The sequence below is a fragment of the Macadamia integrifolia genome, chromosome 14 (assembly GCF_013358625.1).
Source record: "Macadamia integrifolia cultivar HAES 741 chromosome 14, SCU_Mint_v3, whole genome shotgun sequence".
NCBI lineage: Eukaryota > Viridiplantae > Streptophyta > Magnoliopsida > Proteales > Proteaceae > Macadamia > Macadamia integrifolia.
The window spans coordinates 31,549,374-31,568,545 of NC_056570.1; the positions used below are offsets into that span (position 1 = coordinate 31,549,374).

Consider the following 19,172-nt stretch of genomic DNA (forward strand, 5'->3'; position numbering starts at 1 on the left):
TGGGAAAACAAAACTTTCTTCTACCTAAAGGAAAGTTTGTGAGGGGCATCTAATTATGAATCATTAACCACTTTCCTCGCTGTATCCAGCTGAACGTAGCCCAATAGTTTATGAGTCGCGACTGCCAAATGGCAAGGGCAAGTTAGAGATTGAAACTTAGGTCTAGGGTCTCTACGATCTCTAGGCTCTATTTTCATTTTCCACTGGGTCATGTGTGATGGGTCCCCTTTTATCTTTACCGAGCCGCGTGAAAGTGAGCATGACCGCGTCCACCGACACGTCATCAGTCGGTGAAGACAAACTTATCATTAGCAATGTTAAATTCTCTCTCTCATCCTCGTGTCACACACTAATACGTTGATTTGATAATTGTGGGCCATTAACAATGGACGAGGAGCATAAATAGAGGGAGTCTAGGGCAGTGGTTTGCAACTAATTACAACTCCACAGAAGCTATCTTCCATAGCGGGTTCTTCTTCTTCTTCTTCTTCTTCTTCATTTTCTTTCCTTCTGCTTTCATTCTCTCTTAAAAAGTGAGTAGTAATGGCTTCTTCTTCCTCCTCATTTGGCACCACTTTGTCTGTGTTTCTCTTGGTTCTGGTTGGGATGGCCTCAGCTCAGCTATCCTCAACTTACTATAACACTTCATGTCCCAACGCCCTCTCAACCATCAAGTCTGCAGTGGACTCTGCCGTAGACAGCGAAAGTCGAATGGGCGCTTCCCTTCTCCGTCTACAATTCCATGATTGCTTTGTCAATGCAAGTCTTCTCTTTCTCTCTTCTGACATCTCTCTTATTGCTTCCTTCTGATTTCACAAAGTGTTTTCCTTTACCTTCTTCTGTATGTGTGAGTGCATGGCCTAGTTGGGTGTGTTGAGTTGATATATATATATATATATATATATATACGTATATACTTTGATAATATAACTTGGAAAAGTTAGCATCAACTTGAGCTACCACGGTTTTAAGCTTGAGTTAGTGCCTCTAGCCATTTGCCATGAGTGTCATCATGCATGTCCGTTGGTGTACGATGTCATATATTCCGTCACAGTTTAACCCAGGTACTAGTGCAGGCCCATTGATAGACAGAATGAGTCCCACTTACCGATAAGCAGGCCGTGGGGGTTGCAAAGGGGTAGGAGGCCCCCTGCATAATGGGGTGTAGGGGCGCAGAACCACTCAAATTTTTTATTTAAGGGCAATTTTATATTTTCAGATATTAGGGTTTTTCTCTATATATTTATAGTGAGAATTACTTTCTTTGTAAGTAATTCTGAGAGGTGTGAGGATGAGTACTGTAACCCTATTTTTCATTGATATTGAAGCAAAAACTCATCTCACTGAGGGCATAGATAATCTTGTCGAACCTCGTAAACTTATGTACATTATTTATTCTTATTTTTTATTATTTTTTACATTGTTTTTAGGATTGCATTTCTACATGTCTATATATCAAGTTTGTCATCATGTTACCTTTCTACTCTTGTGGGTCAGTTTTCACACATGAGAGAGAGAGAGAGAGAGAGAGAGAGAGAGAGAGAGAGAGAGAGAGAGAGAGAGAGAGATTGATTTGATTGATAATAACTTACGCTAGATCGGAGTACGTGGAAACTTAGAACAAGTTTCAAAACTTCCAATTTCATTTTGACTCTCACTATCAAGGAATCTATATTGTGGGTGATTTTATGTGGTCAATCTTTTTGTAATTGTGTTTTGTATATGTCCCACAGGGTTGCGATGCGTCTGTTCTGTTAGACGACACGTCGACCTTCACCGGAGAGAAGACGGCTGCCCCAAATAACGGATCAATTCGAGGGTTCGATGTGATCGACACCATCAAATCCAATGTCGAAAGCATCTGCCCTGGCGTTGTCTCCTGTGCTGATATTGTTGTCGTCGCTGCTCGCGACTCTGTTGTTGCTGTGAGTTCCTTACTATCATAGCCTATGGTAGGAGTGTCAATTCTAGGCTTGCATTGGTTTGTGGAATTTAGTTCGATCAAAAAACTCAAGACTATCTTTGATGAAAAAAATTTCTCTGTTGCACAGGTTGTAGTTTGGTTAAAGTTAGGTTGCAACCATGCAACTACAACCCCATGGTAACCTCCAAGGGAATAGAATTTATTAAACATGTACGACTCAAGCTTAGACTGAATATATTCAGTCATTATGAATGCAAGGGTCTAACTACATTATCACCCAATGGGGACCCACCACTTAAGAGCATGATTGCTTAAAGCTTATCTAAAAATAAATAACTTAGAAGCCTCATTAAGACCCATTTAGTTCCATTAAAAATGGAGAGTGTATCAGGTCCTCGTATCGGAGCCATTCTCATATGGAATTGATTCACATAGATAGAATTCACCCAAAATCCAGTGTTGAATTTCATCTATGTGGAGTAGACCGTACGAGAACCTGAGAACCTGATTCATAGTCTAAAAGAACCATTTAAAAATAGGATCATTCCTAACCTATGAGGACTGAATATTTAAACAGACTAATCATGATGCCCGAATCCTAAAATAGAGGGCAATCAAATCCATGCCGGACAGACTGATTGACACCCCTAGCCAATAGTTATATTTAGCTTCTCGCTCTGTTATATACTTGTTAGTTGTTATGCAAAGTTAGTTATGACGGTTGGGTATTGCAGTTGGGTGGCCCTTCCTGGACTGTTCAGCTCGGAAGAAGAGATTCGACCACAGCAAGTTTAAGTACTGCAAACAGTGACATTCCTGCCCCGACCTTGAATCTGAGTGGCCTCATCTCTTCCTTCTCCAATAAAGGATTCACTGCCAAGGAAATGGTGGCTCTCTCAGGAGCTCACACCATAGGCCAAGCTAGGTGCACAAATTTCAGAGCTCGTATCTACAATGAGACCAACATTGATTCAACCTTTGCATCATCCCTGCAGTCGAATTGCCCAAGCACCGGTAGTGACAACAATCTCTCTCCCCTTGACACCACAAGCCCAACTACTTTTGATAATGCTTATTACACAAATCTGGTAAACAATAAGGGCTTGTTACACTCGGACCAACAGCTCTACAATGGTGGCTCCACGGATTCTCAGGTTTCCACCTATAGTACAAGCTCCTCCACTTTCTTAACTGATTTTGCAAATGGAATGGTGAAGATGGGAAACCTCAGTCCACTCACTGGGACTAGCGGAGAAATCAGAACCAATTGCAGGAAGACCAACTAGTACTGATCAATTGACCATCTTTTGTTGTCCTTTTTTCATTTTGTTTCCCCACTCTTATATGCCCTCCCCTGCCTTCTCCTCCCCTCTTTGGAAGTGTTAGAAGTGGTCTTGATCAAGACATGAGATGTAGTTAATACTTAATTGGAATAAGGATTTATTAGGCTGGAATTCTAGTTATTTGCATATTGGAGACCGATATTTGATTGTTTACCACTTTGGTATCCTTGTAGATGTTGAGAATGGGAAATATCTGATATGGAAAAACGTGTCTTTGAGCCTACAGCGTACGTTACGCTCAAATACGTTTGTTTATTTTTATTATTATGAATAAAAAACTAAGTATCTCTATCCTTAGTCTAGGCTGTATAGGCTCAGAGAACCCTTGCCTATATCAAATAAAATAAGGAAAAATTTGTTACATCCATACCAATTGTTGTGTTGGGCCTTGGGGGTACATGTTATACATTTCATTCTATTGATTTGTGGGTTGATTTCAAAGGACCATTAAGAGGCTCAAGAGCTACCAAATGGCTAGCCCTACGGTAATTTGGGTTGGATTTTTTAAACTTTGGCCCAGCTTGAGGTTTCAGATGCAAGGCCGACCCGAAGTTGGGATATCACAACCCTAGCCCAGCAAAGCCAGGCTGGGCTTGTGTTGTTGGCCTCTAAGTCTGACATTTTTTAGGTTCTCAAACTCAAAGTAGGACAACAGGTACACCTGATTCACTTTCCATCACTTGCCCTCAACTCAAAGATAGATGTACCTGCTAGAGGCGCTGATCGTATCCCAATTTACTATAGTTGCCTTGGAGAAATTTACATCTGCTGTCTATAAAATTTCTGCATCCATCTTTCAGCCAAGGATATCATAGAAGCCAGCCACCAATAAACAAAAAAACTGTGGACTGGCATATGTTCAATACCATAGATTGAATTAGCTGAACTCTTCTTACCATTAACAATGTTTTTCCTGTTCAGCCAACCAATCGACCCTTAATTTTGTCCATGGTCCATAACATTCACCATCGAATAAAACATCCAAAACATTACATGGAGTTCAGAGTATGAAGATCACTCCCTGGTGGCATATTACTTAGACTTAACTGTAAATAATCTAGACATTCCCATGCATGTGAATATACAAAATGTCTCCTAACTACAAGGAGATAATAAATAAATAAATTAAAGTCATCCATTGAATTGACCATCTACTTTGTTGGTTCCTTACCTTTGGCCCTACAGCTTGATATTTTTTCTCATTTTGTTTTTTTGGGGGTGGGGGGTGATGAGGGTGTTTCTTCCCAACCATGGCACGGGCAGGGATCGTCCTGACCAATGCTACCACCTTGGCATCTCATCAGGCCGTGCTACCACCTCGGGCCTCCATCAGGTTGGGCTGCCACCTCGGTATCTCATCAAGCTGTGCTACTGCCTCGGCCCTCCATCAGGCCGTGCTGCCGCCTAAGCCCTCCATCAGGCCGTGCTGCCGCCTAGGCCCTCCATCAGGCCGTGCTGCCACCTCGGCCCTCAATCAGGCTGTGCATCCACCTCGGTCCTCCATCAGGTCGTGCTGCCAGTCACCTCGGCTTGGCACAGTCAAGTAAGGCACCCAGAAACGTGCACGCATCAACTCCTACATTCAAGGGACGTGATCCCTAATCACGGGGGCAGGACTCTATCCACTACACGTCATCAGAGACGTCCACCCCTCTCACGACTTGCACCTCCGAGATCAATGAAGAATATTCCCAGAATATGTCCTGGAACCAGGAATATTCCTAGAATCATGGATCCACTTCCCTCTACGCCTAAACAAGACTCTCCACAAACGCCCTTCCTTCTCTCTCCATCAGCAGCCTATTAATACCAAGGTAAGCCTCCATCATAGAGGATTGATTACTCACTTCTCTTACTGGAAAAGCTCTCTTGAGCATCTACTGTAGAAAGATCTGACTTAGGCATCGGAGAGTCCCCTGTTAAGTCAGCCCGGTTCTCCCCTGTCATCTCTTCTATGCAGGTCAGCTGGAGCACCAGGAACTGCAGGAAAGATCATCCGATCAATTTTTACCGCATCAGGGGGGATGTCATTTGTATTAAAGAAGAAAAACAAACATCCAGGTCATAACTAGATTACAAAGAACAAAACAACCCAATTAATTACTGCCCCTCCCCCACACCTTCAGCATGGCCATCAGCAGCAGCAGGGAAGGGGTTAAAAATCAGAAGGAATCATTGGAAAGAAAAAATTGCAAAGAGGGATATATTAGGTTATCCTAAATTGTAGTCTACTCTGATAATCGGCACACAGATCCTCTTGAACTATTGATGGCCACACAATCATTGGACTCGATGATTAATTTTTTTTCCGCTGACGTAGCAAGAAAATCGGAAACAGAATCAACTTCCCTATAGCAATAAGTAATTTTCTAGTCTATACTAGACAAATACCCTTGAAGAGCTAATCATTACAACAAAAATGATTTTGATCTGTAGAAAAAACATTAATAATGTGGAGTGAGCTCAATAGCTTAGTGAGTAAAACAACATGATACATACATGCGATTGTGTAAGATGCATGACCCTATCACAACTGTCTAAGAGCAGTTATAAAACATATAATATGCATGCAAAAATTTGGAGACCCCATAACATTTAAGCCATAAGGAGAGAGTATATATATAGAGAAATTCACATTGTATAGCTCAAACAGTTAAATCTTTCTAGGTCTGGTCTCTCTTTCTAAAAAATGCGTAGAATTAAGGATACGCCATGATCCTCTGCCACCAATTTTCATAAGCCACTTATCTATGCCCTGATCCCAAGCAGGTCCTCCAGTTGGCTCACTGGGCATCTTGCTCCTTCATACCATGGTAATGAATTTCCACAAAGTCATCTTGGAAGCGGATTAAGATTCCAAGGCATCCTGGGAGACAAAACTAGGGAATCACTCCCTCTAATCCCACTCCATCAGCCCCCGATTGTGGAGGTGAATCCCAAGGACAAGCATCGTACCATCTCAATTACAAAAGCACCAGGCACTTAGCACTAATCTAGATAAGTGTTGGTACAAAATTTGCATCCATTCTATTACATAATCCCCTACTTCAAAACCCATTTATTTCATTAATATGTCATCACAATGTCTTCGTGCAAAATGCACCCATCCGTGGTGACCTCGTCACCCAAGTCATAAATCATGTTTACATATTCATGTAAACCTCATTTTTTTTTTTTTTTTTTGGCCAGCTTACGTGCACCTCGACTAATCCTTTGGGAGACTAGTACAGCAACCCACCGTCATAATGTGCGTTTAATCCACACAATCCTCAGTTCGCCCTAACCATCTGGGCAACCCACGGGTGAGTACAGAATAAATAAGAAAATACACACACACACACACTCACACAATGCGTACGATAGGGTTCGATCCCACGACCTCCTCCCCTAGGTGCCGACTCCACAAACCGAAGCTACCACCATGCTTAAATGAACAACATATAGGAATAATCAAACTCATAATCATTTATACATGCATTACATAAGGTAAATATGGCAAAACCCTAGATGCCATTTTTGTCCCACTCACCTTAATTTTCTTACTTTATAAATCACCTTAAATGGCTACTTGTCTTAGGTCAAGTACAAGCTAGAAATTAAACACAAATGACTGTCAATAAGTAGTCCATAGGGTGTCATAGAACATCGGACCAAAGCCTAAGACAAACCCCTACATAAATTGCTAGAAATCAACAACTTGATTTCAAAATTCCTCAATCGGCTGGTGGCTTTGTGATCCTGATCACCAGACCAAATTTGGTTTACGGAACCAGACCATAGGATGGTTCTTGAGACATCTAAAATCCAAACCGGCTAGCCGATTCAACCTAGATTTAAATTCTGATACAAAGTCCAGGCACCTGGTCGTAGGATGGGGACCCGGCTCACAGATTCCGCCAAGAATGGGATTCTAGCTCCATAAATTCTAGGTTTTGGCTCATTCTTTTAAGTCCAGTCACATACACGCTAAATCGCACACAAAACTCTATTCTAGGTTCCATCCTATGCACCAATTATATATTCAATCAACCCAAATTCTACATTTATTCTCTTTGAATCAAAACACACTTGTCAAAACTAAAGTATTAACTTGAAATTGAAATTGGGGCTTCTAAAATCCAAAATGTAGCTCAGCTATCAGACTTAAAAAATCCTCGCATCTCACTTTCACCTTCACTCTTGCGTTTGCACAACTCTTGCATACAACGAAAAAAATTCAAATCTCAAAGGCTTGGGTTCAAGCTTTTACTACACCTTCTCTTCTCAAGATTCAACTTTGAAATAGGTTAAGTGTTGTAACTCGGCAATCACTAAGAGGGGGGTGAATCAGTGTGTCTAATTCCGATCCTTGAATTGGCCCATGAACTTACTTAGAAAACCCTGTGACACCTTTCCCTCGTCGCACACAGTTGTATGCACACTTAGTCTCTCTAGGCACTTTCAAGTGTACACTCCCATTGCACAATCCATGCACTTCAATAGTATACAATGCAGACAAGTAAACACACTCACAACACATGAATTCTTACGAGGTTCGAAAAGATGTCTACGTCCCCAGAGTAGTGCATGTAAAGGTTTCGTACATACTCAATACTCTACGTTAATTGCACCTCCAATTGGGAGCAGTCACACTTAGTTTTCTCAACCCACAGTTGAGATGGCACACGCAGTGCTGGTACAACTTGCAGCACCCACTAAGCACCTAGTAAAAATACAAATAAATTGGGGCTTATATATAGTGCCCTACAATCAAGTTTTTCCTAGCTTGTATAAATCAACTACTATAGCTAGCATGCATTCAATATAATAGACAACATGTAGATCAAAGTCTAGAGATAGGGAATCTCACAACCAATTGTCTGAGTTGACCTAGGAACTTCCACTATCTCAAAAGGAACTTGGTTCTTTAAGTGTTCATTGACAGGTTGGAAGCTCACAATGACCTCTCCATGTCTTCTCGCACTTCAATGCACTATAATCACCCTAAACCTCTCTTTTCTCTCCTTGGTTTCGAATCAAGGTTCCATCAATAGGGCTCAACCACCTCTTCTTCCTCTCTTCAATGGACTAAGAGCAACTCTCATGAAGCATTAAATCTCATTCAATGTTCAACAATGGAGGGGATGCTTGACTTCAAAAATCCGTAGCCTCTCTCTACTTGAAACCTTGATTTTATTTTATTTTATTTCATTTATTATTAATTTTTTTCTTGCTTCCATTAGATAGAGCTCAAAAATCTAAAGAAATGACAACTTGGATGGACCAATTTGGCCCTAGGATTAGGAAGTTATGACCATTCATAGATGGACCAACCAGATTGGCCCAAGAGAAATTTTTCGGGTGAGGCATGGAGTGCGCTAGTGGCACAGGGAAGGACATTTAAAGCGTATTTTGAGCCTTCAAAGTTTTAGGAGCAATTTTTTTATCTTCTAATTTTGTTTGCTAGCAAATTATTCGCTCTTTTTTTTTCTAAATGTTCAGCAGAGTATGTATCAATGAAAATATAGAGATATATAGGATTAGAGCCTAGGCATTCCCAAACAAAATAAAATTACAGTTATTCTCTAAGCCCCCACCATCGACATGGCCATCAATAAACCCCCTACACCATCAGAAACATATCATCAATTATAGATAACTACTTATAAAAATAATTTTGTATTTCATATAACTTAACTTGAATATTAGCAATAGATTTGATTATTTCTCTTCTTCCTGGTGAAGATTGAGGGTTTATTTCATCTTATGGATTTGAGGGCTTGTTAGTGGTAGAACAATATCTAGTCCATGTACTTTCGACTGGTATTAGAAATTTTCAGGACCTGACATTTACAATGGTGGAGAAAAAGCTCCTCGCCCAAACTAAATATATCGTGGGGTTGAAAACTCTTTGGGTAGTATTGGAGGCTCAGCAACAGAAATAAAATGCAGGTTTTGACAAAATTCGTGACTCTATTGCTAATTTTGAGACTCAGTAACATCGGAAATCACAATGATGGTGGGAATAATCATGTTGAAGGTTTTAATCCAAGTATACCTATTATTTGCCATGGTCCTGTTAATCCTCAGAGGCTGCCTACCAATGATTCAGAAGATAAGGATGAGGGATTGTATTGTATAAAGGTGTATGGAAGCAAATTTGGGATCCCAGTGAGTACCGTCTAAAAGTTGACATTCCTATTTTTTTGTAGAAACTTGAATATCAAAGCCTTATAAACTAGCCAAACATGCTGCAAGATCTAGAAGTACTACTATCTAGAATACAACTCCTCTTTTTATTAGTCATGATCTAAATTGGGATTTTTAGCAGAGACCGAGATATCGATTTATGTAGTTTTCTTTTAGTTGGTTTGCTTTTTCTACTAATGGCCATGCCGAAGATGGAAATGCAATCCAATAGATCTATTTTGTATGTTCTCTTTCTTTTGTTTTATTAATGAAATTCACTTGCTGACTTTTAGCACAAAAAAAAAAAAAAAAAAAATGTCAAAGCCTTCCTCAACTAGGTTTATGAGGTTGAGAAGTTCTTAGATATGGTGAATATAGAGAAAGAGAAACAGATTAAGATCATGGTCTACAAGTTGCGAGGAGGAGCCGTTGTCTGGGGGACCAAGTGCAAAATTATTGCCAGTGTCTAAGGAAGGATCTGATCTAAGCATAGTATCAGATGAAGTAGCTTCTACAAGGTAGGTATTTGCTCTCTGATTACCAGTAATGCCTATTCTAGCAATATTATAACCATATATAGGGCATCCAGACCATTACGGCATACACAAGGGAATTTCTTTGATTATCCTCTTGTTGCGGTCCATTAGAAATGAAGGAGCAACAAGTGGCACAATACATCAATAGGTTGAAGCACTTGATTCAGGACCGCATGAGATTACAAAGTGTGTTCTTGGTGGGCAAGGTTCATTACAAGGCCCTGATGGCAGGATGATGGTTGGCACAATAGCCTATACACCACCCCCTATGGAACTCTCGCGACTATCGTCGAGTACAAAAAACATTCATCTATCATCCCACCCGATCTTTGGCTCCTAACTGATGTTAGGGTAGAATGTTATTAACAACACACCATCAATTGGGTGTAAAATGAGAAGTAGAGGGACAAGACATAAATTGGAGGTTGCTGAGTTTGAAAAGAAGAGGGAGAGCAGGTCTCGTATGCCACTCAAAAGCTAATGTAAACTCCTAAAAAAATCGAATTGTCCCAATGCCATTAGATATTCCATCCACAATTCTTTTTTTTTTTTTGCTAGAAGATTTGATTATATTAAAATATGAAAAAAAAAGAAAAATATAATACAAAAGCTAGAAGTGACCCTCCACCTTCAGCAATGCCATCAGCAGAAGTAGTTCACAACCTCTATCTCAAGAGTCACAAATCTAAAGCGAGGGCTCTATATCAGATTGCAACTCATTGACAATGTGAAGAGGGAGCTGCACATCATTGCTGTCATTCCCAAACTTCACTGCTTCCTTAGCTAGGAAATCTACGACTGGATTTGCTTATCTAAACTAGTGGGAAATCTTCCACTCAATAGAGTTCAAATAAGAATAAGGAATGCAACATGATCATTAGTAAGGGGGGCTATAAGACCATTGTTTCAAAGGCATTGGTCAAGCATTTGAGATTATCGACAAAACCATTCCTTCCCCTTGTTGGATTACTTGGATCAAGAAGGAACCATCTATTGATGTAACTGAAATATGTTGAGTTCGTGTTTCTATCGGCAAGTTTTATCATAATGATATCATCTATGATGTTGTGGGTATGGATGTGTGCCATCTATTGCTCGATAGGTCATGCAACATGGTGTAGGAAAAATCTTTATTTTTGTTATGGAATAAGTAGAAAATTGCAACCTACTGCAGATATTACATGGGTAGGCATGTCATTGGAACTAGTGATAAAAGAGAAGGTAGCCCAGCCAGTTGATACTACAGCAAAGAGTATGAATTGCCCAACGAGTTACCCCATACAAGGGACATCCAACACTACAATGATCTGATTTCTGGCGTACAAAACTTGCTGCATTATAGATTGATTCCAAAGAGAGTGGAATTATGAAGGATAAAATCAACAAATTGCTACAACGAGGAAAATTCTAGAGAGCATGAACCCTTGCTTTGCAAAGGATGATACCTGACAAATGCGTATGAGTAGTCAGGCTATTAGATATTGGTGGCACAATTCAGCCCCCACCGTTATCTCTTATCTACTACAAGTTTTTGCTGTAGTATAAGAGTTTGTGATTATTCATAAAACATTACTAAACTAAAGTATATTCAAGTTAGTAATCATTCAAGTCTAAGATAAATCTTCTCTCATATTATCATTTTTAAAATAGGTTTCCTTCCCTTTACTTGTGGCCAGGCAAAGCATTTTTTTTTTTTTTTTTTTTTTTTTTTTTTTTTTTTTTTTCATTTTCTTTTTTGTAAGTCAATTTGGGGATGTATCATTTGAAAACTATAGTCTTTTTTTTTTTCCCGCTAAGGATCAGAAACTATATTAAAGATGAAAAAATAAACGATCAAATTACATCATAATCTGCACACTGAAGAGATCTCCCTACCTTCAGCATTGCCATTGGCAGGGACACCCAACAACCTACTATTTCAAATGAAAACGGGGAATCGTAGCCCCGTCTTTCACAATCTTATTTGTAATATGAGAAGACGAATCGAAGGAAGACACCGAAAGACCAGTTTTAGCCGCTTCCTTAGCTACGAAATCTATCACCACATTAGCCTCTCTAAAGCAATGCAAAATTTTCCAAGTAATAAAACAAAGATAATAGTATTACTGCATTCTAGTCTTGCATCGCTCTCAATAATCCTTCCAGCAGTCCTTTAAACTTAGCCACATAGTTGGTGTAAACACCAAAAAAACTATAGTCTTCTTCCATAACTATTCTTCCATTTGAAAGAGAATGTGAATGGATTTTGAAAAATTCTTTAATGGAAAACCTTATGTGACTCTCTTAGCAAATTGGCTTTTAGTACATCAATTTATCATATTTAATGGGAAAGGAACAAAAGAAGATGGACTTATATATCTTGTACTCTGGAACAAATTGAGAGGCTATATCACTTTTGATGTGGGGAACAAAGGACTTCATAACAGAAATAGACATTTGGCTTCCACATGGGACCTCCCGCTTTTCTGTCCCCCTCCTTAGTTTTACCACATTTCTTTCTCTTTGTTTTGTTCTCCTCCCCCCTCCTTTTTTTTTTTTTTTTTTTTTGTTCTTTGGTTTGTTTCTTTTTCCCTCCTCTTTTTTCTTGTATTCCCCGCTCTCTTACTACTCTTTTTTTTTTTTTATCCCCATTTCTTTGCTTTCGTTCCCCCTTGTCTTGGGTTTATCTAACCCTGCTCTTATGACTTGGCTTGGTCGGACTTCTTTTGGGTTAGCTTCCTTTGATTGTGGTAACAGCCCTTGTTTAGTCAATTGGTTTTATTTGCTATTTCTGTATTATGTTTATTTCTCTGTCCTATTTTTTTCATTTTTTCGATTTTTTTTTTCTTTCTTCACTGTGACTCTCCTTTTTTTCTGTTCTTCTAGAACGGTATTATTAGTTTGGAAAGCTAAAACTAAGTGAGTTGGAAATTCTTTTATTTGAAAAAGAAAAATAGAATTTTTTTTTCCTTCAAATTTAAAAGAAAAAATAATTCAACTATTATATTCACATAACTAATTAAAAATCTTCCCACAATAATTAGCATTGGCCAAAAGGGCGTACTTACAAAATTCAAATCATCTCATCTTGAGCCTTGATACGCGGGCTTGTTCTCTTTTCGTGACATACCTTGTTCCCTTTGATTGTGGATTTGTATTTTTCTGTTCCTTTATATATTATTCATTCTTTTTTGATAGAAAAATATATTATTCATCCACCCCTAAAAGAATATCTAACCATATCTGTTTGGGTCCCTCTCTGGTTTTGTGGACTTGTCTACGTCCGATACTTCCACTTAATTAATATATGCTTTCACGTTGACATGTCATTCAAAGAAGACTGCGATAGTTCCTTGGACCTTTACCAGCTCCCTTGTTTGTTTATTGATGAATGAAATTTAAATAAATAAATAATGATAATCATGCATCGTAAAATCAAGTCAACATTTTAAGTGGAAGTGGGGCTGAGCTATTGTGCAGTTGTTATTTGTTTTTATTCTCTATTTCCTTTCTAAAGTGAGCGTTGAACAAATCACTAGTGAGCCGGCCAAGTGCTGGAGCCCTCACCATGCACCATTGATGTTCATAATTATATTGTCTCATTGCCAAGATTCCGAGACGTAAAGGTTTTGTACTCTCTCTCTCTCTCTCTCTCTCTCTCTCTCTACAATTGTTTGCATTCATGAGAAACATGAGATTTGGGGAAGGGGTGAGGGAGAGAGGCTCTGACGTGAAGATTCTTTTTTAGTCAAATGTCATTTTTATAAGAAAGTCCAAATTAAGGGATTTTCAGGAAAGAGAGGATCAAGTTTGTTTACTTAATTTTTTATTTTTCGGTGGAAAGTTTGTTTTGTCAATTAAAAATATGAAAGAGACACGTGAGTTAGAATGCAGGCCAGGGAAGGCTCTCTCTCTCTCTCTCTCTCTCTCTCTCTCTCTCTCTCTCTCTCTCTCTCTCTCTCTCTCTCTCTGCATTTCAATTTTTCATTTTCTGATGTTTGGAGAAATTTATGATGGTCCTGAAGTATAAAGTTTTCTAAAATGGAAATCCCACTACTTGACTGTGAGGTGGTGGAGTAGGAGACTTCTGGGATAAGAAAGCATGTGGGCCGGGGCCACAAAGAGCATAGAATGCATCAAAAGATGGAAAGATGAGGGGATATAAGCACTCATCTCCAAAACATCGGCTTCATCCATTATTTTTAAAGAAACGATTTATCATCATTATTTGACTTCGAATGGATGATGATTGATTAGCTGGTTATGTATTAATAGGTTATGAGAAAGTTATTCTGCTGTTGTAAAAATATGTTAATGTAGAGGTTAATGGGAGGACACGTGGGCATTTTTTTTTTTTTGCTAAAGATTCAGAAAATTTAATCAAAAGAATCAAGCCATTACACAAAAACTCAGCCAAGCATTCTCTACCTTCGGCATTGCTATCAACAGAGAACACTCAGCCTCAAAAATTGAAACTAAATCGCTAACCTTGACAAATTTATATCCACCTCTTGGATGTCACTTTTTACTAATTTAAAGACCAGAGAAGGAGATCTCATTCTTTCTTCATAGCGTCTGCTATTCCTCTCTTTCCAAATGTTATCTAAAATTAAGACAAAACCAGCCAACCAAGGCTCTTTAGCAGCCAAACCTCTTGGCTTTTTTTTTCCACCAAATAGCAAGATCAAGAACAGAAGCAGGGCAGTTCCAATACACACCAAAACACTTCAAAAAATTCTTCCATATTTCCATACTGAAACTACACTGAAGGAAAATATGAAAAATACTTTCCTCAGTAGACTAGCATAAGGAGCACTGAGAATGAAGAAAAACTCCCTTAGACTTGATTAAATCATCCGTAGGGAGTTTTCCATTCACCACTCGCCACCCAAACAGAGCTTGCCGGGGTTGAAGATGAGCTTTCCAAATTAAAGAGTACCAAGGAACTTTTGGATTACGGCGACAAATTTCATTCCAAATAGAGGCTAAGGAGAACACACCAGAAGGCGTGCAATTCCACACATCTATCTTCTACCTCACATTGAGGGAGATTAATACTCTATGCAGTTGTGAAGACATTTTGCATGAATAAAGATGAGACACGAGGAAAACACCATTTGAAATTTGATATGACATCAGCCACTTTGAGATTAAAATCTGCAAAAAAAATTTCCTCAGGATTCAACTGTTCCTTAATAGACAAATCACCAACCCATTTGTCAGTCCAAAAATTTATTTTGGACCCATTTCCAACAAACCATCTCTCCTTGCTTGAAATAAAGTCCCACGTTCTTCTAAGACCAGGCCAAATCGAAGAAGACTTGTATAATTTCTTCGAAACCCCACCAACTCCAAGATGACGAGCTTTAAGAAAAGCACTCATTCTAGATGATCCATGCTTAATGTTCCATGATTGCTTAGCAAGAAGGGCCAAATTAACATCACGCAGACGTCTAATGCCTAGACCGCCTTTCTCTTTTGGTTTACACACTTTGTCCCATTTGACTGTGATCGCCTTTAAAGTATCCACATCACCAGTCCAAATAAAATTCCTCATCCATTTCTCTAGCAGAGAAACCATGGAAGAGGGCCACCAGTAAACTGCCATATTATGAATTGACATTTCTGAGATTACACATTGGCATTTCGTCTGTTTAGTTATATGATTTAAACAGGTAACATTTTTTCTACCTTTATTTATATTTTTAAAGGTAAATTAAGTCCCAGATACAAGTAGGTACAAAAAGACTATAGTGCCTTTATAAATGATGTCACACGGCGGCCGCACAGGAGAGCAATATTTTCTTCCCCATATTTTTATGAGTTGGTAGAGAGAGAAGCTTTGATAGGTGTTTATAAAGCTACGTAAGGCACATGATTGGATGTTTAAAAATTCTAGGTGACGTTGTTTTTATCTTTTTTTATTAGGGAAACTAGTGGATCGTGTTATATAATTGGAGAGTATCAAAGGCATGTCATCACAATATCATAATTAGTTAAGATATTATAGTCCATAACAGGTAAGGTTATTTTTCTTTTTCTTTTTATTTTCTATGGAGGCGTTAGCGTTCTTACTGATTAGCTTAGATCATATTTTTAATCATTATTCTATGACTTTCACTTTCTTTTGCCATTGATAACTGAATCCAATCCTGTTAAGAACATTCAAATGCTATACAGTTTACTGTAAGGTTAGGAGGAGAATATGACCAACTAAAAAAAAAAAAAAAAGGTTGACTTCTGACTCACTGACTGATCTATACTGCTGGAAATATGAATCACTGTAATTTGGTAGTAATCTCTCTCTCTCTCTCTCTCTCTCTCTCTCTCGGTGGAAGACAACGATCCAAATGAACAATAGCTTATCGAAATCCCCTTTGAATTTTAACTCCAATTAACTAAAATTTGACTAATCCACCATAGAAACAAAATTCTATGTAAAATTGAGAAAACAATACAAATATAGAAAATAAGAAATAATCGTACAATCACAATACAAGGATTTACGTAATTCTGTAAAATGCCTACATCCATGGAGAGATAAGAATTACTTTTACTAACAAAGGAGAAAGGGTTATAGGATTTCTTGCTTGCACCTCTCTTTGTTTACAAAGAATTCCAATAATCCTGATAACCACCATTGCAATAATTTATATGGAAACAAAGAGATACAAATTTTCCCTAATACAAATTTTCCCTAATCACCCCATGTAAGCATTAAAATTTTCAAACTAATTTTAACAGGCTATTAGTGCCTCTAAAAATAATGAGATACAAAATTTTCAGAATGACCTTCAAGATATACAGGCTTTTAATGATCCTTAAAAGGTAATACACAGATCACTTGACATCAACATCTACCATGCATATATCACAAATCCCTTCCATTATTTGCTCAAAAACTTCCAAGTGATAGCTAACTGATCCCTATATTTTGTAGACATATTTTACAAATTGATAGTTGAAATTCTAGACTAATTTTATATCTCCAAGTGTCATTAATTATAGGGATTTGCAAAATATAGGGCATTAAGTTCATAGATATTGTTGAAAAAACAAGGGAGAAAATCATATATATAATATACCATGTAGTTAAAACAAGCCTCCAAATTTATTAGATAAGACCTATCAAAGGCATTTCACATTTTTCCAATAGTTAAATTCTCTTTTCAAAATTTACCCCCCCAAAAAAAAATCTCTCTTCAAATATATATATTTCTTTTATTATTATTGAGTACACATGAAAAGATTTTGAAAACATTTGTTATGTCTTGTATAAAGAAACTAAAACTAAATTTAGTTAAACTCAAATTAGGTTTCTGCCTTAATAATAGCTTTAAATTCGAATCCAACTCACTGTAGATATCGGTATATACCCAATTCTATAAATCAATTTGACTGCAGAACGTCTTTAACATAGGAGAAAGTGATAGGTTGGCCTTTTATTTTTGCTATTGGACTGTTCTCAAAACTTTTATATTATTTTATTTATTCTTTAATATAGTTTACTTTTTGTTCTTGAGAAAAAAAAAAAAAAAAGATGATATACATGAAAATGGAAGTTGTAAATGAAGAAGCAGGGAAAAGTTGTCACCTTGAACCTTAACAAAGAGGAATCATCTTTATTTCTTTATTTTTTATTTTTTTGTTTTTTTATTTTATTTTATTTTTTTTATGAGTACAAAAGGAGAATAGCCACTAGCCACCGAATTCATTGACTTGAGGTGAGAAGTGACATTATTCATGATATCCCTTTCACACTCTATTTGGAGCTTTCTGAGGTTCTTTCTGTGGTCTTTACCACAGGATTAGGAGTTTAGGACCATTTCATATCTTTCTCTCTCTTTGATATTTTTTATCGAACATTTCTTCCTCTTTGTGCCAACCTGCTCCCCTTCAATCTCGGGCTTTGGGCTCTTAATCAGCTTCTATCACCGCCCACAACAGCTATGGGCCTATAACCTTGATTTTGGAATAGATCATTGTAACGACCTTTAAAGTCAACTCAATATTCACAAGTACTAATTGGGAATGGTATTTTTTGGATTGGCCAATCAGAGACAATATTTTTCATTCGGGTAAGGTTGTATGAGGCTTTTACAAAAAATTAAAATAAATAAATAAATAAATAAATAAATAAAAGTTGTGTGAGACTAAATTTTTTGAACACCAAGATCTCAAGCATAGTTTGCAGGGATCAAAATAAAATATGAAAAACATTCCAAGCTTTCAAGAGTGCATGAACTAACAAGGAGATGAATGGATACACATGGGACCCTTTTCTCAATCTTGAGGGTGACAGTTTGGCCACTTTGGCATCTTCTCATTGTTTAGTTCATGTTTGGTGAATTTTTCTCCCGTCTTCTTTTGATCTTTATGTACCTTTTTTAGGTATGGAGTTTTGTTTTTGTTTATACATTTTTATCTTGATGTACCTTTTTTAGGTATGGAGTTTTGTTTTTGTTTTTACTTTTATTTTTATTTATGTGCTTTTGTCCTATTATATATAAGAGAAAAAGAAATTTGTAGGAATGGGGAGTGTGGCCCCTACAACTAGATACAGAGAGGACAAAATGATGACATTATCCCCATAAAAATTAGAAATACCACCTATGTTGATGTTTCTACCCATGATCTCGTTAATCCTTGCACTCACATAAGGGCCTCTCTCTCTCTCTCTCTCTCTCTCTCTCTCTCTGCACCAGTGCAGGGGACCAATGAGAGCTTGCACATGATCATCAACATGAAAATTTTTATTTTACAAGGGATGGGGCGATAATTTTGCAAGTTCTTATGTCTAAGCGCAGGAGTCACACGATGATGCCGGAAAATTGTAGAGGATTAGGAGGTGCACAAGTGATCACTTTAAAAGAAAAAAATAAAGAACCCGCCACCCAAAGGAAATCCACCTAAGGGATAAGAGAACTCAAGAAGAACTTCTCAAAGACCAAATGCTCAAATTATGAATAAACTCCAAGTATGTATTTCGTAGACTAGTGTAGGTTTTATATAGATGAGCATGGAATAACCTTCCAAGCATAGACAATTTTTAAGAATGAAACTAAGAGTAATTGGAAAAAACAACATGGGGAAGACAAACAACTATCCAATAGGAAAGGACCTTGGGGACCTTGAGAGGCATTTTTTACATCTTAAAATGTCTAGAAATATAATGGTTGGAGTGCCCAAGAAGTTCTATAACCAAATTTGAATGGAAGTTGA

At 37.8% G+C, this 19,172-nt stretch overlaps 1 protein-coding gene across 1 annotated transcript; it reads left to right on the forward strand.

The window, feature by feature from the left end:
- The first annotated feature begins 445 nt into the window (after window positions 1-445).
- Window positions 446-3,406, forward strand: LOC122061299 (cationic peroxidase 1-like). Its single transcript, XM_042624524.1, has 3 exons — window positions 446-759; window positions 1,734-1,925; window positions 2,659-3,406. The coding sequence occupies exons 1-3, from the start codon at window positions 544-546 to the stop codon at window positions 3,208-3,210; spliced, it is 960 nt and encodes a 319-aa protein (XP_042480458.1). The 5' UTR covers window positions 446-543; the 3' UTR covers window positions 3,211-3,406.
- Window positions 3,407-19,172: the final 15,766 nt, after the last annotated feature.